This window comes from Chlorocebus sabaeus, chromosome 14 (assembly GCF_047675955.1).
Source record: "Chlorocebus sabaeus isolate Y175 chromosome 14, mChlSab1.0.hap1, whole genome shotgun sequence".
NCBI lineage: Eukaryota > Metazoa > Chordata > Mammalia > Primates > Cercopithecidae > Chlorocebus > Chlorocebus sabaeus.
The window spans coordinates 31737351-31763650 of NC_132917.1; the positions used below are offsets into that span (position 1 = coordinate 31737351).

The 26300-nt window shown below is 43.2% G+C and overlaps 1 protein-coding gene across 8 annotated transcripts; it reads right to left on the reverse strand.

The window, feature by feature from the left end:
- On the reverse strand, positions 1–26300 carry DPY30 (dpy-30 histone methyltransferase complex regulatory subunit). 8 transcript variants are annotated; one of them, XM_007971021.3, is made up of 7 exons: positions 26197–26300; positions 25885–25956; positions 25743–25790; positions 15868–16010; positions 9681–9812; positions 9427–9479; positions 1–173 (listed from the first exon to the last, which is right to left on the reverse strand). In XM_007971021.3, the coding sequence occupies exons 2-6, from the start codon at positions 25918–25920 to the stop codon at positions 9476–9478; spliced, it is 363 nt and encodes a 120-aa protein (XP_007969212.1). In that variant the 5' UTR covers positions 25921–25956; positions 26197–26300; the 3' UTR covers positions 1–173; positions 9427–9475. The 8 variants fall into 8 exon arrangements, with proteins under 8 accessions (XP_007969212.1, XP_072879007.1, XP_007969214.1 ...); XM_073022906.1 differs by having other exon boundaries at positions 1–177; XM_007971023.3 differs by having other exon boundaries at positions 25885–25985; positions 26197–26298.

Sequence of the window (26300 nt, forward strand, 5' to 3'; positions counted from 1 at the left end):
CCTGTTTCTATAAATTTTTATTTTTTAATTATCCGGGTGTGGCGGCTTCGCCTGTGGTCCTAGCTACTTGGTAGGCGGAGGCAGAAGGATCACTTGAGCCTAGGACGTCAAGGCTACAGTGAGCCATGATCACGCCACTGCATTCCAACCTGGGCAACGTACGCAGCAAGACCCTGTCTCAAAAAAGAAAAGAAAAAAAATTATATCTGAGTTTCATACTAAACAAGCCCCTGATAGATTCCAGAGTAGATGACTGGCTGTCTAATATTCAAGTTTACTTTTTAAAGCACTATTCTGTTTCCTCTCTTCCTTCCATCTTCTCCAACTTTAGGGCCCAAGGATTTTGTGCAATATCCCTGTCCTAAAGCCTAGTCAATTACTGGAACACTTCTGACTTTCATACCTTTTTCTAATTAGGTTAAAATCTCCACTGTATATTTGTTTACTCAAATTTTACCCTCTCCACCAACTTGCACAAAACATCATATGCAACCAAAAAATGGACATACCATGTAGCCAAAACCTCTCTTTTCTTTTTTTTTTTTTTTTTGAGACAGAGTCTCGCCCTGTCACCCAGGCTGGAGTGCAATGGCTCGATCTCGGCTCACTGCAACCTCCACTTGCTGAGTTCAAGCGATTCTCTTGCCTCAGCCTCCAGAGTAGCTGGGATTACAGGTGACCGCCACCATCCCCAGCTAATTTTTGTATTTTTAGTAGAGACGGAGTTTCACTATGTTGGCCAGGGTGGTCTTGAACTCCTGACCTCAGGTGATCCACCCGCCTCAGCCTCCCAAAGGGCTGGGATTACAGGCATGAGCCACTGCAGCCGGCCCAAAGCCACTACTTTAGAGGTAACAGAAAAAAGAAGGCTGGAGCTCTGATTACATGGTACTGTTCTGAGAGTACCAAAACTCAGTGATCATTGATGAAATGTAAACTTTTTGTTGTAAGTTTCAAGAAAAGGAAACTGCCCTAAGTGCTTATATGATGATGGTTCTTGTAGTTATTTATTGCTGATTTTGTTTCTATGGAAAAGAAGGGGCGGAGAGATTGGATACAATTAAACAAAGAAAGCTTAGTATTTCAGGCCCTTCAAATTAGAAAGTCAGATTTGAGTCCTGGCCCTGTCACTCATCAGCTGTGTGACCATGGGCATCCAGTACTTTAACCTTTTCTAGCCTCAGTGTTATCTGTGAAATGCAAACAGGAGTAATATCTAACTCATAGGCTTGCTGTGAGAATGATTAAGGTATGTTAAAATGCTTCATAAGCTGTTCTTTATAAATATTTGTTATTATTATTATCCTCTACTCCTAGCAACAATTCTAGGTCTCATTCCAAACTAGTCATCTAATTTAAAATTCAGCTTTCTCCCTATTAAAATGCTCTACTGAAATTTTCTTGCTGGTCAAACTGAATAAAGACCACAATGCAACTGAACTGAAAGGTTAGCAGATATTATATCTCTAGGATGCTCTCAATATATGGCACAATTATTCCCCATGTCCACTTTATTCTAGATACCTTACTCAAGTACACTCTTGAAAGAAGTTGAAACTATTCATTTATTCACCTCCCCTAAATTAAGGAAAATTCATATAATGCAAATACTTTGTATTTTAGGAGAAGCTTATTTGACAATACTGTACAATTCTCATGTTACTATCAACAATTTCCATTATATCCACTAGTGATTTTCGTTTGACACTCCATAAGCATTATTCATAGTAGGAAGCAAGGAGGAAACCTTTATTAACAGCCAATCCTTATGAAGCTAAGACTTCAAGAAATAAGAAGGAAGGCCAGGCACGGTGGCTTCTGCCTGTAATCCCAGCACTTTGGGATGCTGAGGTGGGCAAATCACAAGATCAGGAGTTTGAGATCAGCCTGGCCAATACGGCAAAACCCCATCTCTACTAAAAATACAAAAATAGCCAGGCGTGGTGGCAGGTGCCTGTAATCCCAGCTACACGAGAGGCTGAGGCAGGAGAATCGCTGGAACCTGGGAGGCAGAGGTTGCGGTGAGCTGAAATCCTGCTGTTGCACTCCAGCCTAGGTGACAAGAGCAAGACTCTGTCTCAAAAAAAAAATAAAGAAAGAAAACAGCATATCCAATATTTACTGCAGCACTCAGTAGTAGCTAACAACTAGAAACAACCACAATGTCCATCAATGTGAAACTTGTTAAACTAGGATATACATACGCACCCATTAAAAAGAATGAAGTGGCTGGGCACAGTGGCTCATGCCTGTAATCCCAGCACTTTGGAAGGTTGAGGCAGGAGGATCACTTGAGGTCAGGAGTTCAAGACCAGCCTGGGCAACATAGCAAGACAAAAAAAAAAAAAAAAAACTAAAAATAAATTTTAAAACGTAGCCAGGCACAGTGGCACATGCCTATGGCCTCAGCTACTTGGAAGGCTGAAGCGGGAAGATTGCTTAAGCCCAGGAGTTTGAGACTGCAATGAGCTATGATCACACCACTGCACTCCAGGCTGGGCAACAGAGTGAGACCCCATCTTTAAAAAAAAAAGAATGAAATGGGACTATATACTAGTATGGAAAGTGTTTCAAAAAAGTGAAAAAAGCAAATTACAGAATGTATAAAGTATGCTTCCATTTGTATAGGAATGAATACTTATAATTTCATATACTTGCATATGCACGGAATACTTCTAGAAGGTAATAACTTCTAGAAGTAACTGGATGGCTGAGGTGGAAGGATGGAAAAAGGATTTAACCTTTCCAGTGTATGTCTTTGTGTATCTTTTGTATTTTGTGCCATATACATATACTACATACCAAAAAAAACAAAAAACAAAAAACCTCTATTTTTACATCTTTAGGCTTGATTTTGAATCTACACGGCAATATTAAACTGACCATTTTTAGATTCTACTTATCCACAACTGACAGCTTTAGAAGCACCCTAGCACTGAAAGCCCTATAGATCAGAAAAATATTTTACAATAGTAACACAGCATTTTGAACAAATCAAGAGAAGAGTTTAACACAGAGAAGGTCTTTTGATTTCAACTAAAACTGGTGTTCTAACCTAGTATCAGTCAACTTTGTCTACCTTAGAAAACCAAACTTAATAAACATTTATTAAATACTGTGTATCTGAACACTGGACTAAGTATATTAAATATTTAATAATTCCTGTCAGATAAAAATTTATTCATTTCTAATGTTTTATAATACAATTTTTTATGTAGAGCTTTTTTCCATATTTATTTATTTATTTTTTAGATAGAGTCTCGCTCTATTGCCCAGGCTGGAGTGCAGTGGCACGATCTCGGCTCACTGCAAGCTCCGCCTCCTGGGTTCACACCATTCTCCTGCCTCAGCCTCCAGAGTAGCTGGGACTACAGGGCCCGCCACCACGCCCGACTAATTTTTTGTATGTTTAGTAGAGACAGGGTTTCATTGTGTTAGCCAGGATGGTCTCGATCTCCTGACCTCAATCCGCCTGCCTCGGCCTCCCAAAGTGCTGGGGGTACAGGCGTGACCCACTGTGCCCGGCCCTTTTTTCCATATTTATTAATATTTAGGATTGTCAGAAATGGAATAACAGAGTCAAAAGATATAAGGAGCCAGGCGCAGTGGCTCACATCTATAATCCCAAAATTTGGGGAGGCCAAGGCAGAAGGATCACTTCAGTTCAAGACTTGAAGACCAGCCTGGGCAACACAGCAAGATCTCATCTCTACTAAAAATAAAACAAATTAGCCTGACATAGTGTCATGCCCCTGTAGTACCGCACCCTGATTACGAGATAGCTACTCAGGAGGCTGAGGCAGGAGGATTGCTTGGGCCCAGGAGTTCAAGGCTGCAGTGACCTATGATTGTGCCACTGCAGTTCAGGCTGACAGAGCAAGACCCTGTCTCCAAAAAAAAAAAAAAAAACACACAAAGCTTTGTTAAAGACTGGCAAAGTTGTTTTTGTTTTATTTTATTTTGTTTTGAGACGGAGGTCTCGCTCTGTTCCCCAGGGAGTGCACTGGCGCAATCTCAGCTCACTGCAGCCTCCACAGCCTCTCAGGATCCAGCAATTCTCCTGCCTCAGCCTCCCGGGTAGCTGGGATTATAGGCACACACCACCATGCCTGGCTAATTTTTGTATTTTTAGTAGAGATGGGGTTTTACCATATTGGCCAGGCTGGTCTCGAACTCCTGACCTCTGGTGATCCACCTGCCTTGGCCTCGCAAAGTGCTGGGATTACAAGTGTGAGCCACCATGCCCAGCCAAAAGCTGGCAAGGTTTTTTAAAAAACAATTATTCATTACCAACTACCCCTTTTATCACTGGTGACCTATTTTCCACTATTTTATTACTTTTCTTCTTTGCTAATTTACACCCAGAGATTTTACTTTAATAAGCGGATTTTCGGTTATAGCCACTCACAGGTTCATCTTTTGTGCCTCATTTTTCCAGTGTGATGATATGTCATCAGGCCTCCAATTGGTAATGCCATTTTGGAATCCAGTCCAGGAAAATACCTGGCTACAGTTTTGTATGCTCCTCCTAAAACAATTCTGTCACTTCTAACAGGAAGTTATCCATCTTAAAATCCCACTGTACCTTCTCCTAAATGACATTCAAATAAAAATTCAATATTCTTCCTTTAGGTGCATCAGAACTAGGTAGATGATCTCCTTCTATCCAACCCACTCTTCTCCCTTTTTTTTTTTTTTCAATTCAAGGTTTCTATTTCCTCCAGGAATCTATTCCTGATTCACTCTACTGATCCTCCCAACTAACCCACCCACCAACGTAATTCATGAACTCACTCTTAAGGGATACAGTAGGTTTTACTCAATTTTTGTATTTATTTACTAAACACGTCTGCATTAAATGGTCAAAGGTTAGGAACTGTTTATATGCTTCCCAGTTACATATAATATACGACACCAAAGTATAATAGTAACTTTCTTTTTTGTTGTTGTTGTTTTTTTGAGACGGAGTATCGCTCTGTCACCCAGGCTGGAGTGCAGTGGTGCAATCTCGGTTCACTGCAGCCTCAGCCTCCTGGGTTCAAGCAATTCTCCTGCCTCAGCCTCCCGAGTAGCTGGGATTACAGGTGTCGACCACCACGCCCAGCTAATTTTTGTATTTTGGGTAGAGGCAGGGTTTCACCATGTTGGCCAGGCTGGTCTCAAACTCCTGACATCGGGTGATCCACCCACCTCAGTTTCCCGAAGTGCTGCGATTACAGGCGTGAGCCACAACACCAGGCCATATAGTAGTAACTTTCTAAACTGACTTCCATTTAACCAATTTATGAGAGTAAGTGGAGTTCTCCATTCCCTCAGTAAAATAACACTGAATAATGCCCATGAATAAACTGAACTCTTGAAGCTACTGTGCTACACTCTTTAAGAAACTCTCAGCTGGGTGTGGTAGTTCATGCCTGTAATCCCAACACTTTGAGAGGCCAAGGCAGGTGGATTACTGGAGGTTAGGAGTTCAAGACCACCCTGGCCAACATGGTAAACCCCGTCTCTACTAAAAATACAAAGTTAGCTGGGTGTGGTGGTGTGCGCCTGTAATCCTAGCTTTTAGGGAGGCTGAGGCAAGAGAATTGCTTGAACCCAAGAGGCAGAGGTTGCAGTGAGCCGAGATTGTGCCATTGCACTCCAGCCTGGGCAAAAAGAGCGAAACTCTGTCTCAAAAAACACACACACACACACACATATATATATAGAGAGAGAGAGATGGGTTTGAATCCCTGCCAAAAACTTAATTCCTCTGTAACCTTAAGGAAATTATTCAAATGTTTATGAAGTGTTAAACTAGCCAGGCGTGGTGGTGTGTACCTGTAGTCCCACCTGCTTAGGAGGCTGATGCAAGAAGATGACTTGAGCCCAGGAGTAAGCTACGCTCTCACCACCGGGCTCCAGCCTGGGTGACAGAGCAAGACCCCGTCTCAAAAACAAATAAACAGGCTGGGCGCAGTGGCTCTCACACCTATAATCCCAGCACTGTGGGAAGTTCTGGCAGGTAGATAGCTCGAGTTCAAGACTAGCCTGGTCAACACAATGAGAACTCGTCTCGGCAAAAGCTTAAAATAAAATTTAAAAAATCAGCCAAGTTCAGCAGTATACCTATAGTCGCAGCTACTCAGAAGGCTAAGGCAAGAAGCTCACTTGAGCCTAGGACTTCAAGGTTGCAGTAAGCTATGGCCATGCCATTGCACTCCAACCTGGGTGACAGAGCAAGACCTCATCCCTAAATAAATAAAGTATTAAAATTAAAATTAAACCTACCCCAAACTTTGAGGGGTGAGGAATATGTTTATGACCTTGATGGTAGTTATGGTTTCAGTGATCTATAGTTATCTCCAAAGTAATCAAGTTGTATATATTAAATCTATACAGCTTTTTGTTCAATTATACCTTGATAAAGCGATTTTTAAAATAAACAAAAAATAGGGATACATTTTTTAAACTTAAATCCACCTCACAGGTTCAAGGATTAAATGACAACTCATGTAAATATTTAGCATGCTGCCTGGCACATAAGTACTCAAGTAAGTGTTACGTAGACTGCCAGGAAAAGACATTCCTTGCCAGGCACAGTGGCTTGCACCTGTAATCCCAGCATTTTGGGAGGCCAAGGCAGCAGGATCACATGAGGTCAGGAGTTTGAGACCATCTGGGCAACACAGTGAGACCTCACTTCTTAAAAAAAAAAAAAAAATTGGCCAGGCATGGTGGCTCACTCCTGTAATCCCAGCACGTTGGGAGGCCGAGGCGGACAGACTGCCTGAGCTCAGGAGTTTGCGACCATCCTGGGCAACACGGTGAAACCCCGTCTGTAGGAAAATACAAAAAATTAGCCGGGTGTAGTGGCATGCGCCTGAAGTCCTAACTACTGGGGAGGCTGAGGCAGGAGAATTGTTTGAACCTGGGAGGCGGAGGTTGCAGTGAGCCACTGCACTCCAGCCTGGGCGACAGAGCGAGACTCCATCTAAAAAAATTAATAAAAAGACATTTCTATTATCAGCCTTTATCACTAGGCCAAGTATTGCATATTTACACTTCCAAAACTAGAATATCTTCTAATCGGTCCTTAACCAGAGGTATCAGAATGCCTTAAAGATTTTTGTCAGGCCGGACACAGTGGCTCACACCTATAATTCCAGCACTTTGGGAGGCTGAGGCAGGCGGATCACCTGAGGTCAAGAGTTCAAGACCAGCCTGGCCAACATGGTAAAACCCTGTCTCTACTAAAAATACAAAAAGTAGCCGGGCACAGTGGCACGCACCTGTAATCCCAGCTACTGGGGGGACTGAGACAGGAGAATCGCTTGAACCCAGGAGGCAGAGGTTGCAGTGAGCCGAGATTGTACCACTGCACTCCAACCTGGGCAACAGAGCAAGACTCCATCTCAAAAAACAAAAACAAAAACAAAAAAGGCTCTGTCCCATTGGGTCATGTTCACCAGGTGACAGCTTTAGAAGCCCCTTAACACATATATAATACTTATGTACAAAATTTGTATTTTTATATTGATTTTTATGTTTATATTGTTTATACTTATATTTGGAAAGTTCCCCGAAGTAGCTCTGATGAGAATCGTCGGTAAACAACCACTGCTAGAAGATTATTGATCTCTTAATAAGATTACCCAATTATGGGCGTGGTGGCTCACACCCATAATCCAAGAACTTTGGGAGGCTGAGGTGGGCAGATCACCTGAGGTCAGGAGTTCAAGACCAGCCTGGCCACCACAGTGAAACCCCATCTTTACTAAAAATACAAAAATTTGCTGGGGGCCGGGCGCGGTGGCTCACGCCTGTAATCCCAGCACTTTGGGAGGCTGAGGCGGGCGGATCACAAGGTCAGGAGATCGAGACCACGGTGAAACCCCATCTCTACTAAAAGTACAAAAAATTAGCCGGGCGCGGTTGTGGGCGCCTGTAGTCCCAGCTACTCGGGAGGCTGAGCCAGGAGAATGGCGGGAACCCGGGAGGCGGAGCTTGCAGTGAGCCGAGATCGCGCCACTGCACTCCAGCCTGGGCGACAGAGCGAGACTCCGTCTCAAAAAAAAAAAAAAAAAAAAAAAAATTTGCTGGGGACATTGGCGTGCACCTGTAATCTCAGCTACTCAGGAGACTGATACAGGAGAATCAAGCCTACGAGCTGGAGGTTGCAGTGAGCCAAGATCACATTGCACTCAAGCCTGGGCGACAGAGCAAGACCTTGTCTCAAAAAAAAAAAAAAAATTACCTAATTACTACTCAGATGTTAAAAAATCACTAAAAAGACTTGGGTGGATTAACTTATGAGTTAGCCAAATAACCAAAATAAATTTGATAGAATACTTACAAAAACTACTATATAAGAAGATGTCCAGGTTTTTCCTATTCAGATATATAGATCTGCAGATGTAAACCAAAAACATAGCACCTCCCACAAGTGTCAGTTCTACTAAAATAAGTATTTCCTGTGTTAAAGAAAACTATAAGGCATACCTAATCAGCATTATTTATTTATTTATTTATTTATTTATTTTGAGACAGATTCTCACTCTGTTGCCCAGATTGGAGTGCAGTGGCACGATCTTGGCTCACTGCAACCTCCGCCTCCCAGGTTCAAGCAAGTCTTCTGCCTCAGCCTCCTGATCAGCCTCCTGAGTAGCTGGAACTACAGGAGCGTGCCACCACGCCCAGCTAATTTTTGTAATTTTTGTAGAGACAGGGTTTCACCATATTGGCCAGGGTGGTCTCGAACTCCTGACCTTGTGATCCACCTGCCTTGGCCTCCCAAAGTGCTAGGATTACAGGCGTGAGCCACCACGCCCAGCCAATCAGCATTAAATTTCTAACTTTGCAAAGGCCTTAACAGGTTTAGCTTGGAGACACACGACTTTAATAGGCTTCTAATGCAGGGTTTTTCAATTTTGGCACTGACATTTTAAGCTAGATAATTCTTGGGGAGGGAGAAGATGGGCATGCAGGCTGTCCTATTCATTGTTAAGATGTTTTAGCAGCATCTATACGCACTAGATGCCAGTAGAACCCCACCTAGCTGGGCATGGTGGCTCACGCCTGTAATTCCAGCATTTTGGGAGGCCAAGGCAGGTGGATCACAAGGTCAGGAGTTCAAGAACCCCACCTGATTCTAGTCGTGACAACCAAAATGTGTCCAGACATCAACAAATGTTCTCTGGGGAAATGGGGGTGGGGAGAGATCATCACTCCTCTTTGAGAACCACTGCTCTAGTGGATGTTTTTTCCTGGGTCTTTTACGGCAGTTTCTCTATTTTCTGAGCTAGTGAGCTATCTCCATTTCTTCACAGGGGACAATGAGAATAGACCCCAAAAAGAACTGGCTGCTGCTTTTTATTGCAAAGAGAAGCAATGAAATTCAGCAACACATTGGTAGAACCGGATTTGAATTCCCATTCAAAAACTTACCAGCAGTGTTGTCTTGAGCATGTCACTTAACCTCTCCAAGTCTGTTTCCTCATCTGCAAAATGGGAATAATAATATCTACTTTGCAGAGCTGCCATATCAGAGATCATTTAAGTAAAAATGTACTATGCCTGAAACTTAGTAGGAATGCAATAAATTATAGCTATTACTATAAATGTTGATAACATTAGAGGATATTGTATCCCCTTTGCAATGCTTTTATTAGTACTCCAACTTTATTGTACATTAGAATCACCTGTGATACTTGTTAAGCCATTGAAGACGCCCAGATCCCACCCTCAGAAAGGTCCAGAAACAATGCTGAGAAAAATTGGCTGAATTTTTTACATTATACTTGACTGCTGTATTTTCTCTCTGTTGTAAAACTCTGCAGCATTTGAAGACAGAAGAAAAAGAGAAATTCATAAAACAATCATGTAAAATATGTGTCATATAGAACAAAAACTACTTTAAAATAATGGTGTTTTGACAGTTTATTTTGAAGGTCATTTTAAAAACAAAGTTAAAGACAATCTGAGAAAAAATTGCACAGAATACACTCATTAAATAGGTATGGTTTATGGTGATTAAATCAAAATAAGGGAAATATGTTCTCTTCTGCAATTCCAGAAATAGGTTCTGTTGTCCGGAAGGTTCTTATACATCCAAAAAGGGGGGATAATCATGGCAATTAAAGCTGCCTCTTAATCATGTAAATCTACAGTAGCAACTAAATTTTTCTGTTCTTCCCATTAAGTCAGTTTCGATCTTCAAACTGTGCCTTGTTTTTTAAAAGATAAGATGCTAGAAATTCAATGGGATTTGGTGGTCTGTAAGGGAAAAGAAATCCAAAGTTTAGAAATATATTTCCTAGATGTGTTAATTTAAACATATTGTTCCATAATGAAAACTCATCTTTTTAAGTTTAATTTTCATTTCACAGTCAAAGGACATTTGTAGTAAATAAAATAAATGAGATAAGCAAGCAAATTAATTAGCCAACAAAATAGTTTAATGAGACTGAAATTTTTGTATGGCTTAAATCTGGTTATGAACTCAATTTTAAAACATGTTTAAAAAATGTATTGACAATGGGATGATCATTACCCCAGAGAGAATAATGACTTGAAGGGGTCACATGGATGGCTTCTGAGATGCTGGCAGTATTCAGTTTCTTGATCTGACTGCAAGCTACACAGGTATGTTTAGTTTGTGAAAATTCATCAAGCTGTATACCTATGATATGTGTAATATTCTGTGTAATATCCTTCAATAAAAGAACAAAAATAATATAGGACAGTGGATGTAGCATCACTAAGACATGTAGATGAACTCAAGTGACTAGTCAAAGAAGCAACACTAATACAGATAAGTAGGTTATGTTTCTTTTCTAAAAGCTACTTCTTTCTTTCTTCAAATACTTTAAATAATTCTAATACTATTTAATACAACTACAGTGCACCTAAGAAGATACATTTATAAAACTAAGAGGAGATATTTCATATTAACACTTCTTTTTTTTTTTTTTAGATGGAGTCTCATTCTGTCACCCAGGCTGGGATGTAGTGGCCGGACCTCAGCTCACTGCAAGCTCCGCCTCCTGGGTTCACGCCATTCTCCTGTCTCAGCCTCCCGAGTAGCTCGGACTACAGGCACCTGCCACCTCGCCCGGCTAGTTTTTTGTATTTTTTAGTAGAGACGGGGTTTCACCGTGTTAGCCAGGATGGTCTCGACCTCCTGACCTCGTGATCCGCCCGTCTCGGCCTCCCAAAGTGCTGGGATTACAGGCTTGAGCCACCACACCGGGCCCATATTAACACTTCTATGTAAATTATTCTTGCTGAGAATACAAGTCCAAAGATGAAAAACTGGGGAGACATCTATTTTCAACTCTACTATGAAAAGGCATATTGAAAATGTGTTTACAATAATCTCAAAACATTCCCAGAGCACTTTAAACAGCCCTAAGAGCTGTCTACAAATAGACAAGATTTTTCACGTAGTATTTAGGGTTCACATGATGAATTATTTTACCAGAACTCTTTACTTAAAAAATGTATTTGGGGCCAGGCGCAGTGGCTCATGCCTGTAATCCCAGCACTTTGGGAAGCCGAGGCGGGTGGATCACGAGGTCAGGAGTTTGAGACAATCCTGACCAACATGGTGAAACTCCGTCTCTACTAAAAATACAAAAATTAGCCGGTCGTGGTGGTGCGCGCCTGTAATCCCAGCTACTCAGGAGGTTGAGGCAGGAGAATCACTTGAACCCAGGAGGTGGAGGTTGCAGTGAGCCGAGATCGCACCACTGCACTCCAGCCTGGGCAACAGAGCAAGACTCTGTCTCAGGAAAAAAAAAAAAAAAAACCACAATGTATTTGGCCGGGTACAGCGGTGGCTCACACCTGTAATCCTGGCACTTTAGGCGGTCAAGGCGGGCAGATCACAAGGTCAGGAGTTCGAGACCAGCCTGGCCACCATGGTGAAACCCTGTCTCCACTAAAAATACAAAAAATTAGCCGGGCATTGTGGTGCATGCCTGTAGTCCCAGCTACTAGGGAGGATGAGGCATGAGCATCACTTGAACCCCAAAGGCAGAGGTTGCAGTGAGCCGAGATCAAGCCACTGCACTCCAGCCTGCTGCATGCAACAGAACAAGACTCCATCTTGAAACAAAAACATACTTGGGCTGGGCATGGTGGCTCACGCTCATAATCCTCACTTTGGAAGGCCAAGGCGGGCAGACAGCTTGAGCCCAAGAGTTCAGAATCAACCTGGGCAACATGACGAAACCCTGTCTCTACAGAAAATACAAAAAATCAGCCAGGCATGGTGGCACACACCTGTAGTCACAGCTACTCAGGAGCATTAGGTGGAAAGATCGCTTGAGCTTGGGAGTTTGAGGCTGCAGTAAGGCATGATTGTTCCCACTGTATTCCAGCTGGGGCAACAGAACAAGACTCCATGTCAAAAAAAAAAAATTTTTTTTTTTTACAAAAAATATATTTACTGGCCAGGCGCAGTAGCTCACGCCTGTAATCCCAGGACTTTGGGAGTCCAAGGAGGATCACTTCCAAGCCTGGGCAAGACAGTAAGACCCCAACTCTTCAAAAAAGCTTAAAAATTAGCCTGGCATAGTGGCACACGCCTGTAGTCCCACCTACTCAGGAGGCGGAGGTGAGAGGATTGCTTAAGCCCAGAAGGCTGAGGCTGCAGTGAGTGGTGATCTCACCACTGCACTTCAGCCTGGATGACAAAGCGAGACCCTGTCTCAAAAAAATTAACAATAAAAGAAAAAATTTTAATGTATTTAGGAGCTTGAACTTAAAAATTTCTTCAAATGTTTTTCTAGCATTTAAAGTAATATTTGGAGGCCAGGCGTAATGGTTCATGCCTGTAATCCCAACACTTCGGGAGGCCGAGGCAGGTGGATCACCTGAGGTCAGGAGTTCCAGACCAGTCTGATCAACATGGTAAAACCACATCTCTACTAAAAATACAAAAATTAGCCAGGCGTGATGGCAGGCGCCGGTAGTTCTAGCTACTCTGGAGGCTGAGGCAGAAGAATTGCTTGAACCCAGGAGGCAGAGGTTGCAGTGAGCCAACATTGTGCCACTGCACTCCAGCTTGGGCAACATAGCAAGACTCTGTCTCAAAAAATAAATAAATAAATACAGTAATATTTTAAATTTCTAATATATTAGTCTTCCCTAGAGGAAAAACAAAAAAATAGAAAAGATACCTTTTTTTTTCCTTTTTTGCTTTTTTTTTTTTTTTTTTAAGACTAGTCAAGTACAGTAGCGAGAAGGCAGGGAAAGAGTAGAATAGGGGAATAAGGGCCAGGCGCGGTGGCTCACACCTATAATCCCAGCAGTTTGGGAGGCCAATGAGGGCAGATCACCTGGGGTCAGGAGTTAGAGACCAGCCTGGCCAACATGGTGAAACCCCGTCTCTACTGAAAATACAAAAATTAGTCACGTGTGGTGGCACACACCTGTAGTCCCAGCTATTCGGGAGGCTGAGGCAGGAAAATCATTTGAACTGGGAATCAGAGACTGCAGTGACCTGAGATTGTGCCACTGCATTCGAGCCTGGGCAACAAAGACTCTGTCTCAAAAAAACCAAAAAACAAAAAAAAAAAACAGGCTAGGCGCAGTGGATCACCTGAGGTCAGGAGTCCGAGACCAGCCTGGCCAACATGGTGAAACCCCATCTCTACTAAAAATACAAAAATTAGCTGGGTGTGCTGACAGGCACCTGTAATCCCAGCTACTCAGGAGGCTGAGGCAAGAGAAATGCTTGAACCCAGGAGGTGGAGGTTGCAGTGACCCGAGATCATGCCACTGCATTCCAATCCTGGGTGACAAGTGCAAAACTCTGTCTCAAAAAAAAAAAAAAAAAAAAAGTAGTAGAGTAAGGAGCTTGATCTGTAAGACTATCAACAATCGAGTTAACTCACTACTTTCAGACCAGCCAAGATACCCATATTTTAATTGTTGATAGTAGAGCCAAGATATAGCTCACAGTCATAAATAAATAGTAATTTACAAATATAGCCATCAAAAACAAATATTTACTGCTCATTCATATAATTTTTATATAAACAAATTATCTAAGTTAATAACTCACTTTTACTATAAGAAAAGATATATTTCCTTTTTTTTTTTTTTTTTCTGAGGCAGGGTCTCACTCTGTCACCCAGGCTGGAGTGCAGTGGTGCGATCACAGCTCACTGCAGCCTCAAACTCCTGGGCCCAAGCCCAAGCGATCCTCCCACCTCGGCCTCCCAAGCAGTGCGGACTAAGGCATACACCACCACACCTGGCTGAGATGAGACATAGTTCCATCAAGTTCTTTATCAAGTTATGTCAGTTTGCTATTATAACGTTTATTATTATTCTTTGAATAAAACAGAATATGCACCTAATAAATGTTGACTAATCTAACTTGCAAAACCAATTTTCTTATTAGATTTGCTTACACAAAAAAGAATTTAGATGAGAAATACTGGGGAAAATATGTTAAAGAAAGAGAAATAATTGTACTCTTAAAATTAAGAAAATTTAAGGCCAGGCTCAGTGGCTCACTCCTGTAATCCCAGCACTTTGGGAGGCCAAGATGGGCAGATCACAAGGTCAAAAGATCGAGATCATTCTGGCCAACACAGTGAAACCCCATCACTGCTAAAAATATAAAACCTAACCAGGCGTGGTACTGGGTGCCTGAGCTGCTCAGGAAGCTAAGGCAGAATCGCTTGAACCCATGAGGTGGAGGCTGCAGTGAGCCAAGATCACGCCACTGCACTCCAGCCTGGCGACAGAGCGAGACTCCAAACCCTGTCTCTACTAAAAATAAAATAACCAGCCAGGCATGGTGGCAGGCGCCTGTAATCCCAGCTACTCAGGAGACTGAGGTAGGAGAATCGCTTGAATCCGGCGAGGTGGAAGTTGCAGTGAGCCGGGGTTGCACCACTGCACTCCAGCCAGGGACAGAGAGCAAGATTCTATCTCAAAAAATAATAATAATAGGCCAGGCACAGTGGCTCATGCCTGTAATGCCAGCACTTTGGGAGGCTGAGGCGGGCAGATCACTTGAGGTCAGGAGTTCAAGATCAGCCTGGCCAACATGGTGAAATTCCATCTTTACAAAAAATAAAAAAATTAGCCAGGCATAGCCGGGCGCGGTGGCTCAAGCCTGTAATCCCAGCACTTTGGGAGGCCGAGACGGGCGGATCACGAGGTCAGGAGATCGAGACCATCCTGGCTAACACAGTGAAACCTCGTCTCTACTAAAAATACAAAAAATTAGCCGGGCGCAGTGGCGGGCGCCTGTAGTCCCAGCTACTTGGGAGGCTGAGGCAGGAGAATGGCGTAAACCCGGGAGGCGGAGCTTGCAGTGAGCTGAGATCGCGCCACTGCACTCCAGCCTGGGGCACAGAGCAAGACTCTGTCTCAAAAAAAAAAAAAAAAAAAAAATTAGCCAGGCATAGTGGCACACACCTGTAGTCCCAGCTACCCAGGAGGCTGAGACACAAGAATCACTTGAAACCAGGAGGCACAGGTTGCAGTGAACAGAGATCACACCACTGTACTCCAGCCTGGGCAACAGAGTAAGACTCTGTCTCAAAATAACAATAATAATAAAAAATTATAATCATGAAGACTATGGAGAGACACAGAAAAATGTTATGTCACAATAAGTAAAAAGAAGATTCAAAATTACATGTATATCATGATCACAAATCTTTACAAATAAGCATATGATCTAAGACTGGTGGGAAAAAATTTAAATGTCTGAATTATGAGATTATGGCTGAGTACTTTCTTAAAAACTTTAACATCCATAAATCACACAAAAAAGTTGCTATACATAACTAATGATATTTCATATAGGGGAATCTATTTTGCTTTCTTTACTATCTCCATTTGTGGACACAATTATCTTACCTTTCCTTTGCAAGCACAGCAAGTCCCTGTAATAAGATAGGCACAACTGTCTGATCCAGGTAGGCACGAGTTGGCAAAGACTGGAGATCTACCTTCTGCTTTGATGACTTTTCTGCATTAATCTTCTCATTTTCTACTATCCTCTAGTGAATTCAAAAAAAAGTACATGAACATTTCAAATAAATGTTATTTTGAGTGCTAAACAAAACTAATGGAAATATGACACTAATAGAAAAGGCAAATCAATGACTAGAAATATGGTACTAGACCACAAACTTCTCTGCCCAAAATAAATTCAGACCCATCTTTCAATCTCATTCAAGCTCTTTCTCTCCAAAAGCACCACATTATCTCATTCTTCTAATGTCATGTCTCAAGATCCTACTCTTTCTCCCTTTCCTTCTGACTTTGTAGGAGTAAACACAAATCCTTTTTTCTCTTTTTCATGTAAGTATCTTCTTAGAGTGTGTTCCCAAAAAAAACTGGACGTGACACCAAACAGCACCAAATCATAGTAAGAAAGCTGGTCACAGCAGAGACAGCAAGCTTCAGGGTCCAAGGCTTATACACTCAAGAGAATAGAGCTAAAATTTATTACCATTGTCTTGTATTCACTGTTGTCATTTTTATGGTTACCCTCTATTTATCATGATGAGAATGCTTTTCCCTTTATGTTTATTTTTTAAAGAAATACATCCAGCCCAGGCAACTGTAAAATCCAGTCTTTACCAAAAATACAAAAATCAGGCCGGGCATGGGGGATCAAGCCTGTAATCCCAGCACTTTGGGAGGCCAAGGTGGGCAGATCACGAGATCAGGAGATCGAGACCATCCTGGCTAACACGGTGAAACCCCGTCTCTACTAAAAATACAAAACATTAGTCGGGCGTAGTGGCAGGCGCCTGTAGTCCCAGCTACTCAGGAGGCTGAGGCGGGAGAATGGCGTGAACCCAGGAGGCGGAGCTTGCAGTGAGCCAAGATCCCGCCATTTCACTCCAGCCTGGGTGACAGAGCGAGACTCCGTCTCAAAAAAAAACAAAAATTGAGCCAGGCATGGTAGTGCGTGTCTGTAGCCCCAGCTACTCAGGAGCCTGGGGTGGGAGGATCACTTGAGCCCTAGAGGTGGAGGTTGCAGTGAGACGAGATCATGCCACTGCACTCCAGCCTGATCGACAAAGCAAGGCCCTGTCTCTACATAAACAAATAAATAAATCCATGATTTTAAAAAATGAACAGGTTTAAGAAAATACATTATGTAAATAACAACCCCAAAATGAAGAAAATTATTAACAAAAAAATCATTCGTGTCACATTTAAATGAATGAAGTTTTCGCCATTCAGACAGGTAACACTAAAAACCAATTATTAATTATAATTAAAAATAAATGAAGTTTAAAAAATAATAAGTTATATTTTCTTCTTCACAACCCTCAAATTTTGGAGCTATCAAATAAATTTGGGCTAACATTCAGAGCATCAAAAAGTAACTTATTGCCTCCATCACACTCACATTTTTAAAACTAATGTATTAAAAAAATTTGCGGCCTGCGCGGTGGCTGACACCTGTAATCCCAGCACTTTCGAAGGCCAAGGCAGGCCGACCACGACTCAGGAGTTCAAGACAGCCTGACCAATATGGCGAAACCCCGTCTCTACTAATAATACAAAAATTAGCCGGGCATGGTAGTGGGCACCTGTACTCCCAGTTACTCGGGAGGCTGAGGCAGCAGAATCGCTTGAACCCGGGAGGTGAAGTTTGCAATGAGCCGAGATCACACCACTGCACTCCAGCATGGGCGACAGAAAAAGACTCCGTCTCAAAAAAATAAAATTAAAAAAGAACTAGACAGGCATGGTGGTGCACACCTGTAATCCCATTTACTTAGGAAGCTGAAGCATGAAAATCACTTGTACCTGGGAGGCAGAGGTTGCAGTGAGTTGAGGTCATGCCACTTCACTGCAGCCTGGGTAACACAGCAAGATTCCGTCTCAAAAAGGGAAAAAAAAGGCCGGGCACAGTGGCTCACGCCTGTAATCCCAGCACTTGGGGAGGCCCAGGCAGGTGGATCACGCGGTCAGGAGTTCAACACCAGCATGACCAACATGGTGAAACCCCGTCTCTACTAAAAATACAAAAATTAGCCAGGCATAGTAGTGCACGCCTGTAATACCAGCTACTCAGGAGGCTGAGGCAGGAGAATCACTTGAACCCGGGAGGCGGAGCTTGCAGTGAGCTGAGATCGGGCCATTGCACTCCAGCCTGGGCGACAGAGTGGGACTCCGTCTCCAAAAAAAAAAAAGTTGCTTTTTAAAAAAATTTTAGATATTTAAAATGGGGGCTGGATGTGGTAGCTCACGGCTATATTACCAGCACTTTGGGAGGCCGAAGCAGGGGGATCGGCTGAGTCCAGGAGTTCAAGACCAGCCTGACCAACATGGTAAAACCCCATCTCTACTAAAATTACAAAATTAGCCAGACGTGGTGGTGCACACCTGTAATTCCAGCTACTTGAAAGGCTGAGGCAAGAGAATCGCTTGATCCTGGGAGGTGGAGGTTGCAGTGAGCCAAGACTGCACCACTGCACTCCAGTCTGGGTGACAGAGCAAGACTCCGTCTCAAAACAATAAAAAAAATAAAAATGAAAGAGACAAAAAAATAAAATAAATAAGAAATGGCTGTAAAAGGACAAAACAGTATTCCTAAGAGCACTTTCATTTAAATGAACTTTTGCTTCAATCATACTGAAACTAGATATAAAAGAGTCGACAAAGAAAACTTTTTCTACTTTTAATTTTATTTTGGTAAAAGTGAGAAAAAACCTTTAATCACATTATCTATAACATATATAGCATGGTTTCCAAAGACACTTCCCATAACTATGTCAGAAAACTTCTGCTTATGATTTTTCAATCTAATTTTGGAATTAAAAGATAATTTTCTATTAAATACAAATTTTTTTAATCTATAAAATACTATTTATTTGTCCATGGACTAAAAATTTTATTTTTCATTAGTAAATTTCAACAGATAATTAGCACACCATCACTTCAGAAATTCTAACTAAGCCTTTGTAAAAGTCAGCTTTCCATTGCAGAAAAGACTATACAACTTCATTATTTCTGAAAACCGACAGTATCATCTTAAATGAATTTTCATCCCCTAAATCAAAATCCACTATGTTCAAAACTTTACGTTGATCACAACAAAGACAATGCGGCAAACTTCAAAATCTCACAGTGCATTTCCTAAAAACAGTCCTAACTTCCAGTCACAGTATACGTATACAATAAAAACTACTCGGGACCAGGCGCAGTGGCTCACATCTGTAATCCCAGTACTTTGGGAAGCCAAGGCAGGAGTTTGAGCACAGGAGCTTGAGCGCAGGAGTTTGAAACCAGCTTGAGCAACATAGTGAGACCCTGTTACTATTTTTTATAAAATAATTTTAGGCCGGACACAGCGGTTCACACCTGTAATCCCAGCACTTTAGGAGGCCGAAGCAGGTGGATCACAAGGTCAGGAGTTCGAGACCAGCCTGACCAACATGCTGAAACCCCGCCTCTATTAAAAATACAAAAATTAGCCAGGCATGGTGGCATGTACCTGTAATCCCAGGACTCAGGAGGCTGAGGCAGGAGAATCGCCTGTCCAGCCCGGGCGACAGAGCAAAGCTCCATCTCAAAAAAAGAAAAAAATATTTTAACTTGTGAGTTACATGACATTATAATGACTACAATAAGAAAGCCAATAAGAAAGAGCAGTGCGGCTGGCTGTGGTGACTCACACCTGTAATCCCAATACTTTGGGAGGCCAAGGCAGGCAGATCACGTGAGGTCAGGAGTTCAAGAACAACCTGGTCAACATGGAGAAAACGCAACTCTATTAAAAATACAAAACAAGCCGGGTGTGGTAGCACATGCCTGTAATCCCAGCTACTTGGGAGGCCAAGGCAGCAGAATCACTTGAACATGGGAGGCGGAGGTTATGGTGAGCCGAGACCGCGCCATTGCACTCCAGCCCAGGCAACAAGAGCAAAACTCCATCTCAAAACAAAACAAAAAAAAGAGCAATGCCTAAGCAACTCCTATAACTCCTGTAATAAATTTCTTAACCAAATCCTCCCATTTATTTCATTTGAACATTTACGAATTATCTACTATGTGCCAATTGTGATGCTCAATTTCACTTAAGTCAAAATCTTGAACTAATCTAAAAATAGATATATCCAAACTACCACAAACAAACAATGAGCTGGTAAGACAGTGTAGAACAGTGATCACAAAAAGGGAAGAAATGAGGTGAGTACTATGACTGTCCCAGCTTCCTGCTTTCTGCCTGGAGAACTTACAGGATGCAGTACAGGGAGAGAGAATGTGAACAGAGCCTAGTAGTCTCCCTGAGTTGAGAAGACAGAGTTGAAAATTCTGGGAGACCAAAACAACTAAAATTTGCAAGGCAGAGCACTGAAGAGAAGAAAGATGCGTGGAGACAAGAACTGCACAGAAAAAGACTAAAGATATTGCCTTCCAGTCTTCAGGTGAATACTTATCAATAGATGGTTATAAGTCAACTACCCAAGGCCAGGAAAATAACCATCTTGTGTTAGTCCATTTGCATTGCTATAAAGAAATACCTGAGGGTGGGTAATTTATAAAGAAGAGAGGTTTATTTGGCCACAGTTCTACAAGCTACACAAGCATGGCAACAGCATCTGCTTCTGGTGAGGGCTTCAGGGAGCAATGAATCGTGACAGAGACGGAAGGGGAACTGGTGTGTCACATAACGAGAGGGAGCAAGAGAGAAAGGAGTAGGTGCCAGGCTCTTTAACAATCAGATCTCATGGTAACTAACAGAGTAAGAACTGACTCATTACCAAAAGATGGCACCATGCCAGTCATGAGGGATCTGCCCCCATGACCCAAACACCTCCCACTAGGCCCCACTTCCAACACTGGGGGTTACATTTCAACATGAGACTTGGAAGGGACAAATATCTAAACTATATTACACCAGGAGGAACAATCCTTGCAGTTCACACAGGCTGGAAACAGTTTGTGTTCCAGTGACACAGGGGGAGAAAATCTCATAATACGCCAGCTGTGGTGGCTCACACATGTAATCCCAGCACTTTGGGAGGCCAAGGCAGGTGGATCACCTTAGGTCAGGAGTTTGAGACCATCCTGGCCAACGCGGTAAAAGCCCGTCTCTACTGAAAATACAAAAATTAGGCAGGCATGGTGGCACATGCCGGTAATTCCAGCTACTCGGGAGGCTGAGGCAGGAGAATCACTTGAACCCAGGAGGTGGAGGCTGCACTGACCCAAGATTGCGCCACTTCCAGCCTAGGCGACAAGAGCAAAACTCCATCTCAAAAAATAAACATAAAAAAAGGTGAAATGCTTGCACCCGGGGGGCAGAGGTTGCAGAGAGCCGAGAGCGTGCCACTACACTCCAGCCCGAGCGACAGAGCGAGACTCCATCTCAAAAAAAAAAAAAATTATAATGTATTCCCGCCAGACGTGGCGGCACACACCTCTAGTCCCAACTACTCAGGAGGCTGAGGTGGGAGGATCACTTAAGACCAGGAGTTTGAGACTACAGTGAGCTATGATCATGCCACTGTATCCCAGCCTGGGTGAAAGAGCAAGACTCGGTCTTAATGTAACAAACCTACACGTTGTGCACACGTACCCTAGAACTTAAAGTATAACAATTAAAAAAACAAAAAGAAAAAAAAAGACTCGGTCTTAAAAACAAACAAACAAATAAATAAATACATTTGGCCGGGAACAGTGGCTCACACCTGTAATTCCAGCACTTTGGGAGGCTCAGGCAGGTGGATCACGAGGTCAGGAGATCAAGACCATCCTGGCCAACATAGTGAAACCTCACCTCTACTAAAATACAAAAGATTAGTCAGGTGTGGTGGCTCCCAGCTACTTGGGAAGCTGAGGCAGGGGAATCACTTGAACCCAGGAGGCAGAGATTGTAGTGAGCCGAGATTGTGCCACTGCACACCTGGCGACAGAGCAAGACTTTGTCTCATTAAAAGAAAAAAAAAAAAAAAAATGTATAATATATTCTATATGTTCACAACAGAAAAAAGCATAAGTAGGCCAGGTGCAGTGGCTCACACCTGTAATCCCAGCACTTTGGGAGGCTGAGGCGGGCAGATCACTTAAGGTCAGCAGTTTGAGACCAGCCTGACCAACACAGTGAAACCCCGCCTCAACTAAAAATACAAAAATTAGCTGGGCATGGTAGTGGGTGCCTGTAATCCCAGCTACTTAGGAGGCTGAGACATGAGAATCACTTCAACCCGGGAGGCAGAGGTTACACTAAGCCGAGATCGTGCCGTTGTACTCCAACCTGGAGATAGTGCAAGACTCAGCCTCGAGAAAAAAAAAAGAAAAAAAGTTAGGTAAACTGGTCTTTTTTTTTTCTTTTCTTTTTTTTTTTTTTTGAGACAGCGTCTCACTCTGTCACCCACCCTGCAGTGCATTGGCATGATCTTGGTTCACTCTTTGGCCTCCCAGGCTCAAGCAATCCTCCCACCTCAATCTCCTGAGTAGCTGGGACTATAGGCACGCATTTTTCTTTTTTTTTTTTTTTTGATGGGGTCTCACTATGTTGCCCAGGCTGGTCTTAAACTCCTAGATTCTAGAAATCCTCCCACCGTGGCCTCCCAAAGGGCTGGGATTACATGCATGAGTCACGTCCCATGGCAAAATATTTTTTTAAAATAATGGCTGAAATTCTTCCAAATTTGATGAAAATTCTAAACCGCAGATCCAAGAAGCTCAATGAATCCTAAGCAGAAGCATTAAAAGAAAAAAACTGGCCGAGCACGGCGGCTCACACCTGTAATCCCAGCACTTTGGGAGGCCGAGGTTGGCGGATCACGAGGTTAGGAGATCGAGACCATCCTGGCTAACACAGTGAAACCTCCTCTACTAAAAATACAAAAAAAATTAGCTGGGCATGCCTGTAGTCCCACCTACTTGGGAGGCTGAGGCAGGAGAATGGTGTGAACCCAAGAGGCAGAGTTTGCAATGAGCTGAGACCACACCACTGCACTCCAGCCTGGGTGACAGAGCAAGACTCCATCACAAACAAAAAAAAAAGAAAAGAAAAGAAAAGAAAAGAAAAGAAAAGAAAAGAAAAGAAAAGAAAAGAAAAGAAAAAAACTACACCAAGACACACCACACCAAATAACTTTAAAACATTGATATAAAGAAAATCTCAAAAGTAGCAAGAAGATATTATTTATTGAGGAGCAAAGATAGGAACGATAGCAAGCTTCTTTTCAGAAACAATGTCTGCCAGAAGACCGTGAAGCAATCTACAACTAGCAAAAATATCTTCTAAAAACAAGGGCAAAATAATGACTTTTTCAGACATTCAGAAGCTGAAAGAATTTCTTACCAGCAGAAGTGAACTACAAGAAATGTTCAAGGAAGCCCTTTGGGCAGGAAGAAAATGATACCTTTTGGAAAGATGGAAATCTAGACCTACACAAAAGAATGAAGATCTCCAGAAATAGTCAATATGTGGATAAATGTAAAATTATTTTTTTGTACTGTTTAAATATCTTTAAAGTGACCTTTTTTTTTTTTGCTTTTGAGACAAGGTTTTGCTCTCTCACTCAGGATGGTGCGCACTGGTGCAATTAGGGCTCACTGCAGCTTTGGTCTCCTGGGCTCAAGTGATCCTCCTGCTTCAGTCTCCCAAGTAGCTGGGACTGTAGGCACCTACCGTCACACCCAGCTAATTTTTCTTTCTTTTTTTTTTTTGTAGAGACAGGGTTTGTAGGCTGGTTTCAAACTCCTGAGCTCAAGCGGTTTACCAGCCACCATGCCCAGCCAACTTTTTTATTTTTGAGATGGAGTCTCACTCTGTCGCCCAGGCTGGAGTACAGTGGCACGATCTCGGCTCACTGCAACTCTGCCTCTGGGGTTCAAGCAATTCTCCTGCCTCAGCCTCCTGAGTAGCTAGGATTACAGGGGCTCACCACCACGCCTGGCTAATTTTTGTATTTTTAGTAGAGATGGGGTTTCACCATGTTGGCCAGCCCTGAAATCCTCACCTCAAGTGATCCACCCACCTCAGACTCCCAAAGTGCTGGGATTACAGGTGTGAGCCACCACACCTGGCCTGTATACTTTATTAAAAAACAAGATGTGTGATTCAGTTTGGATAAATGAGAATAAAAGCATTTCTAACCACAGTAATAATAGTAATAGCTGTTAATATTTTTTCTAGCCTTGGCCAGGCACGATGGCTCACACCTATAATCCCAGCACTTTGGGAGGCCGAGGCGGGCGGATCACAAGGTCAAGAGATAGAGACCATCTGGCTAACACAGTGAAACCCCGTCTCTACTAAAAAAAATACAAAAAATTAGCCGGGTGGTGGGTGCCTGTAGTCCCAGCTACTTGGGAGGCTGAGGCAGGAGAATGGCGTGAACCCGGGAGGCGGGGCTTGCAGTGAGCCGAGATCCCGCCACTGCACTCCAGCCTGGGCAACAGAGTGAGACTCCGTTTCAAAAAAAACAAAACAAAACAAAAACAAAACAAAAAATTTCTAATCTTGTACTATGTGCCACACACACTCTTAAGTAATTTGCTTGTATCTTCAGCCCCATAAGGCTCAGAGAAGTTCAGTAACTTGTTCAAGGTCACCAGAAAGTATGTCGGGAACCATATTTTCAACCTAGGCAGGTTGACATTTTTGCAGTAGAATTAAGTTGTATTACTAATTTTTTTTTTTTTTTTAATACAAAATCTCGCTCTGTCACCCAGGATGGAGTACAGTGGCATGATCTCGGGTTCAAGCGATTCGTGATTCTCCTGCCTCAGCCTTCCGAGTAGCTGGGATTAGTAGAGACGAGGTTTCACCATATTGGCCAGGCTGGTCTGGAACTCCTGACCTCAGGTAATCAGCTCGCACTGGCCCTCAAAGTGCTGGGATTACAGGGGTAAACCACTGCGTCCGGCCTTATTTTTTGGGGGGGGGCGGGGAGAAGGGAAGAGGGACAGGGTCACATGCTGACACCCAGGCTGGAGTGCAGTGGTGCGATCATAGCTCACTGCAGCCTCGACCTCCCCAGCTCCAGCAATCCTCTCACTTCAGCCCAGGAGTTACTGAACTCTAAAAAGAAATAAATACTTATTAAATGTTGACTCCTCCAGCACACTATTCTGCTACAAAGACCAACAGATTTCCTAACTTTATTTTTTACTTTTTTTTCTTTTTTTTTTTTTTTTGAGACGAAGTCTCACTCTGTCGCCCAGGCTGTAGTGCAGTGGCGCGATCTCGGCTCACTGCAACCTGAGTTTTCCAGATTCAAGCGATTCTCTGGCCTCAGCCACCCGAATAGCTGGGATTACAGCCATCCACCATCATGCCTGGCTAATTTTTGTATTTTTAGTAGAGACGGGGTTTCACCACGTTGGTCAGGCTGGTTTGGAACTCCTGACCTCAGGTGATCCACCAGCCTCGGCCTCCCAAAGTGCTGGGATTACAGGCGTGGGCCACCGTGCCCAACGAAGGGTTTCTTAATTTTAATATGCGATTTTTACGTAGCAACATCCCAAAAGATCGATTAAAAGCCACCAAGCAAAATGATTTAGACAGTATCCCTCAAGAATGTGTTTCGTAATAAAAATTCAATCCTTTGGCTCAAACCTAATTTGTATGTCTGCACACCAAGAAGCATTAGTACTAATAAAACAAGCTACCCATAACTTGATACCATTCAGTTCACGATAACAAAGTTTTCCCTTGTGCATAGTAACCTAGTAAAAGCAGATTCCAAGTTTTCTCCAGCTCGCAAGAGACAACACAGATGAGGCATAGGAACTGGGCGAGTTACCTCAACGTTGTCTGTGAGACCATACTCAGAGTGAGGATTTTCTGCAACCTAGAAAACAAAACACCGGTCACAGAGATAAAAGTCCCCCCTTTCTCGCTGCCTCCCTGAACACTGCCACCCTGAATTCAGGGCCTCCTGATACCTGCGTTTGTCCCTCCAGCATCTGCTCCGGCTCCATGGCGGACCCTGCAAGTCACAGTCCCCGGATACCAGTCTTGGAAAACAAGAAGAGCCGCGAGTTACCTGGGAGATTTCAACACGAAGACGCCAGGATGGAGTGCAGCCCAGCCCCCGACCCCGCCCCTCACCCCCACCTGGGCGCGGGAGCACCCAGAGCAGTAGAGCAGCAGAGTGGGACAGTCCACAACTGGGCGCCTACGGGGGGTCTGGAAACTCTACGACAGTCCCAAGTACCTAGAATGAGTGAGAAACTGGGGGAAAGGAAGCTGATTACCCGCGCCCAAGCCGTTCGTTCTTAGGAGCCCTGCACCGCGCCACCAACTCCCAGCACCAACAGCTCCGGCCGTAAGTGACGGCTGTCGCACGATTGCCGCGCCT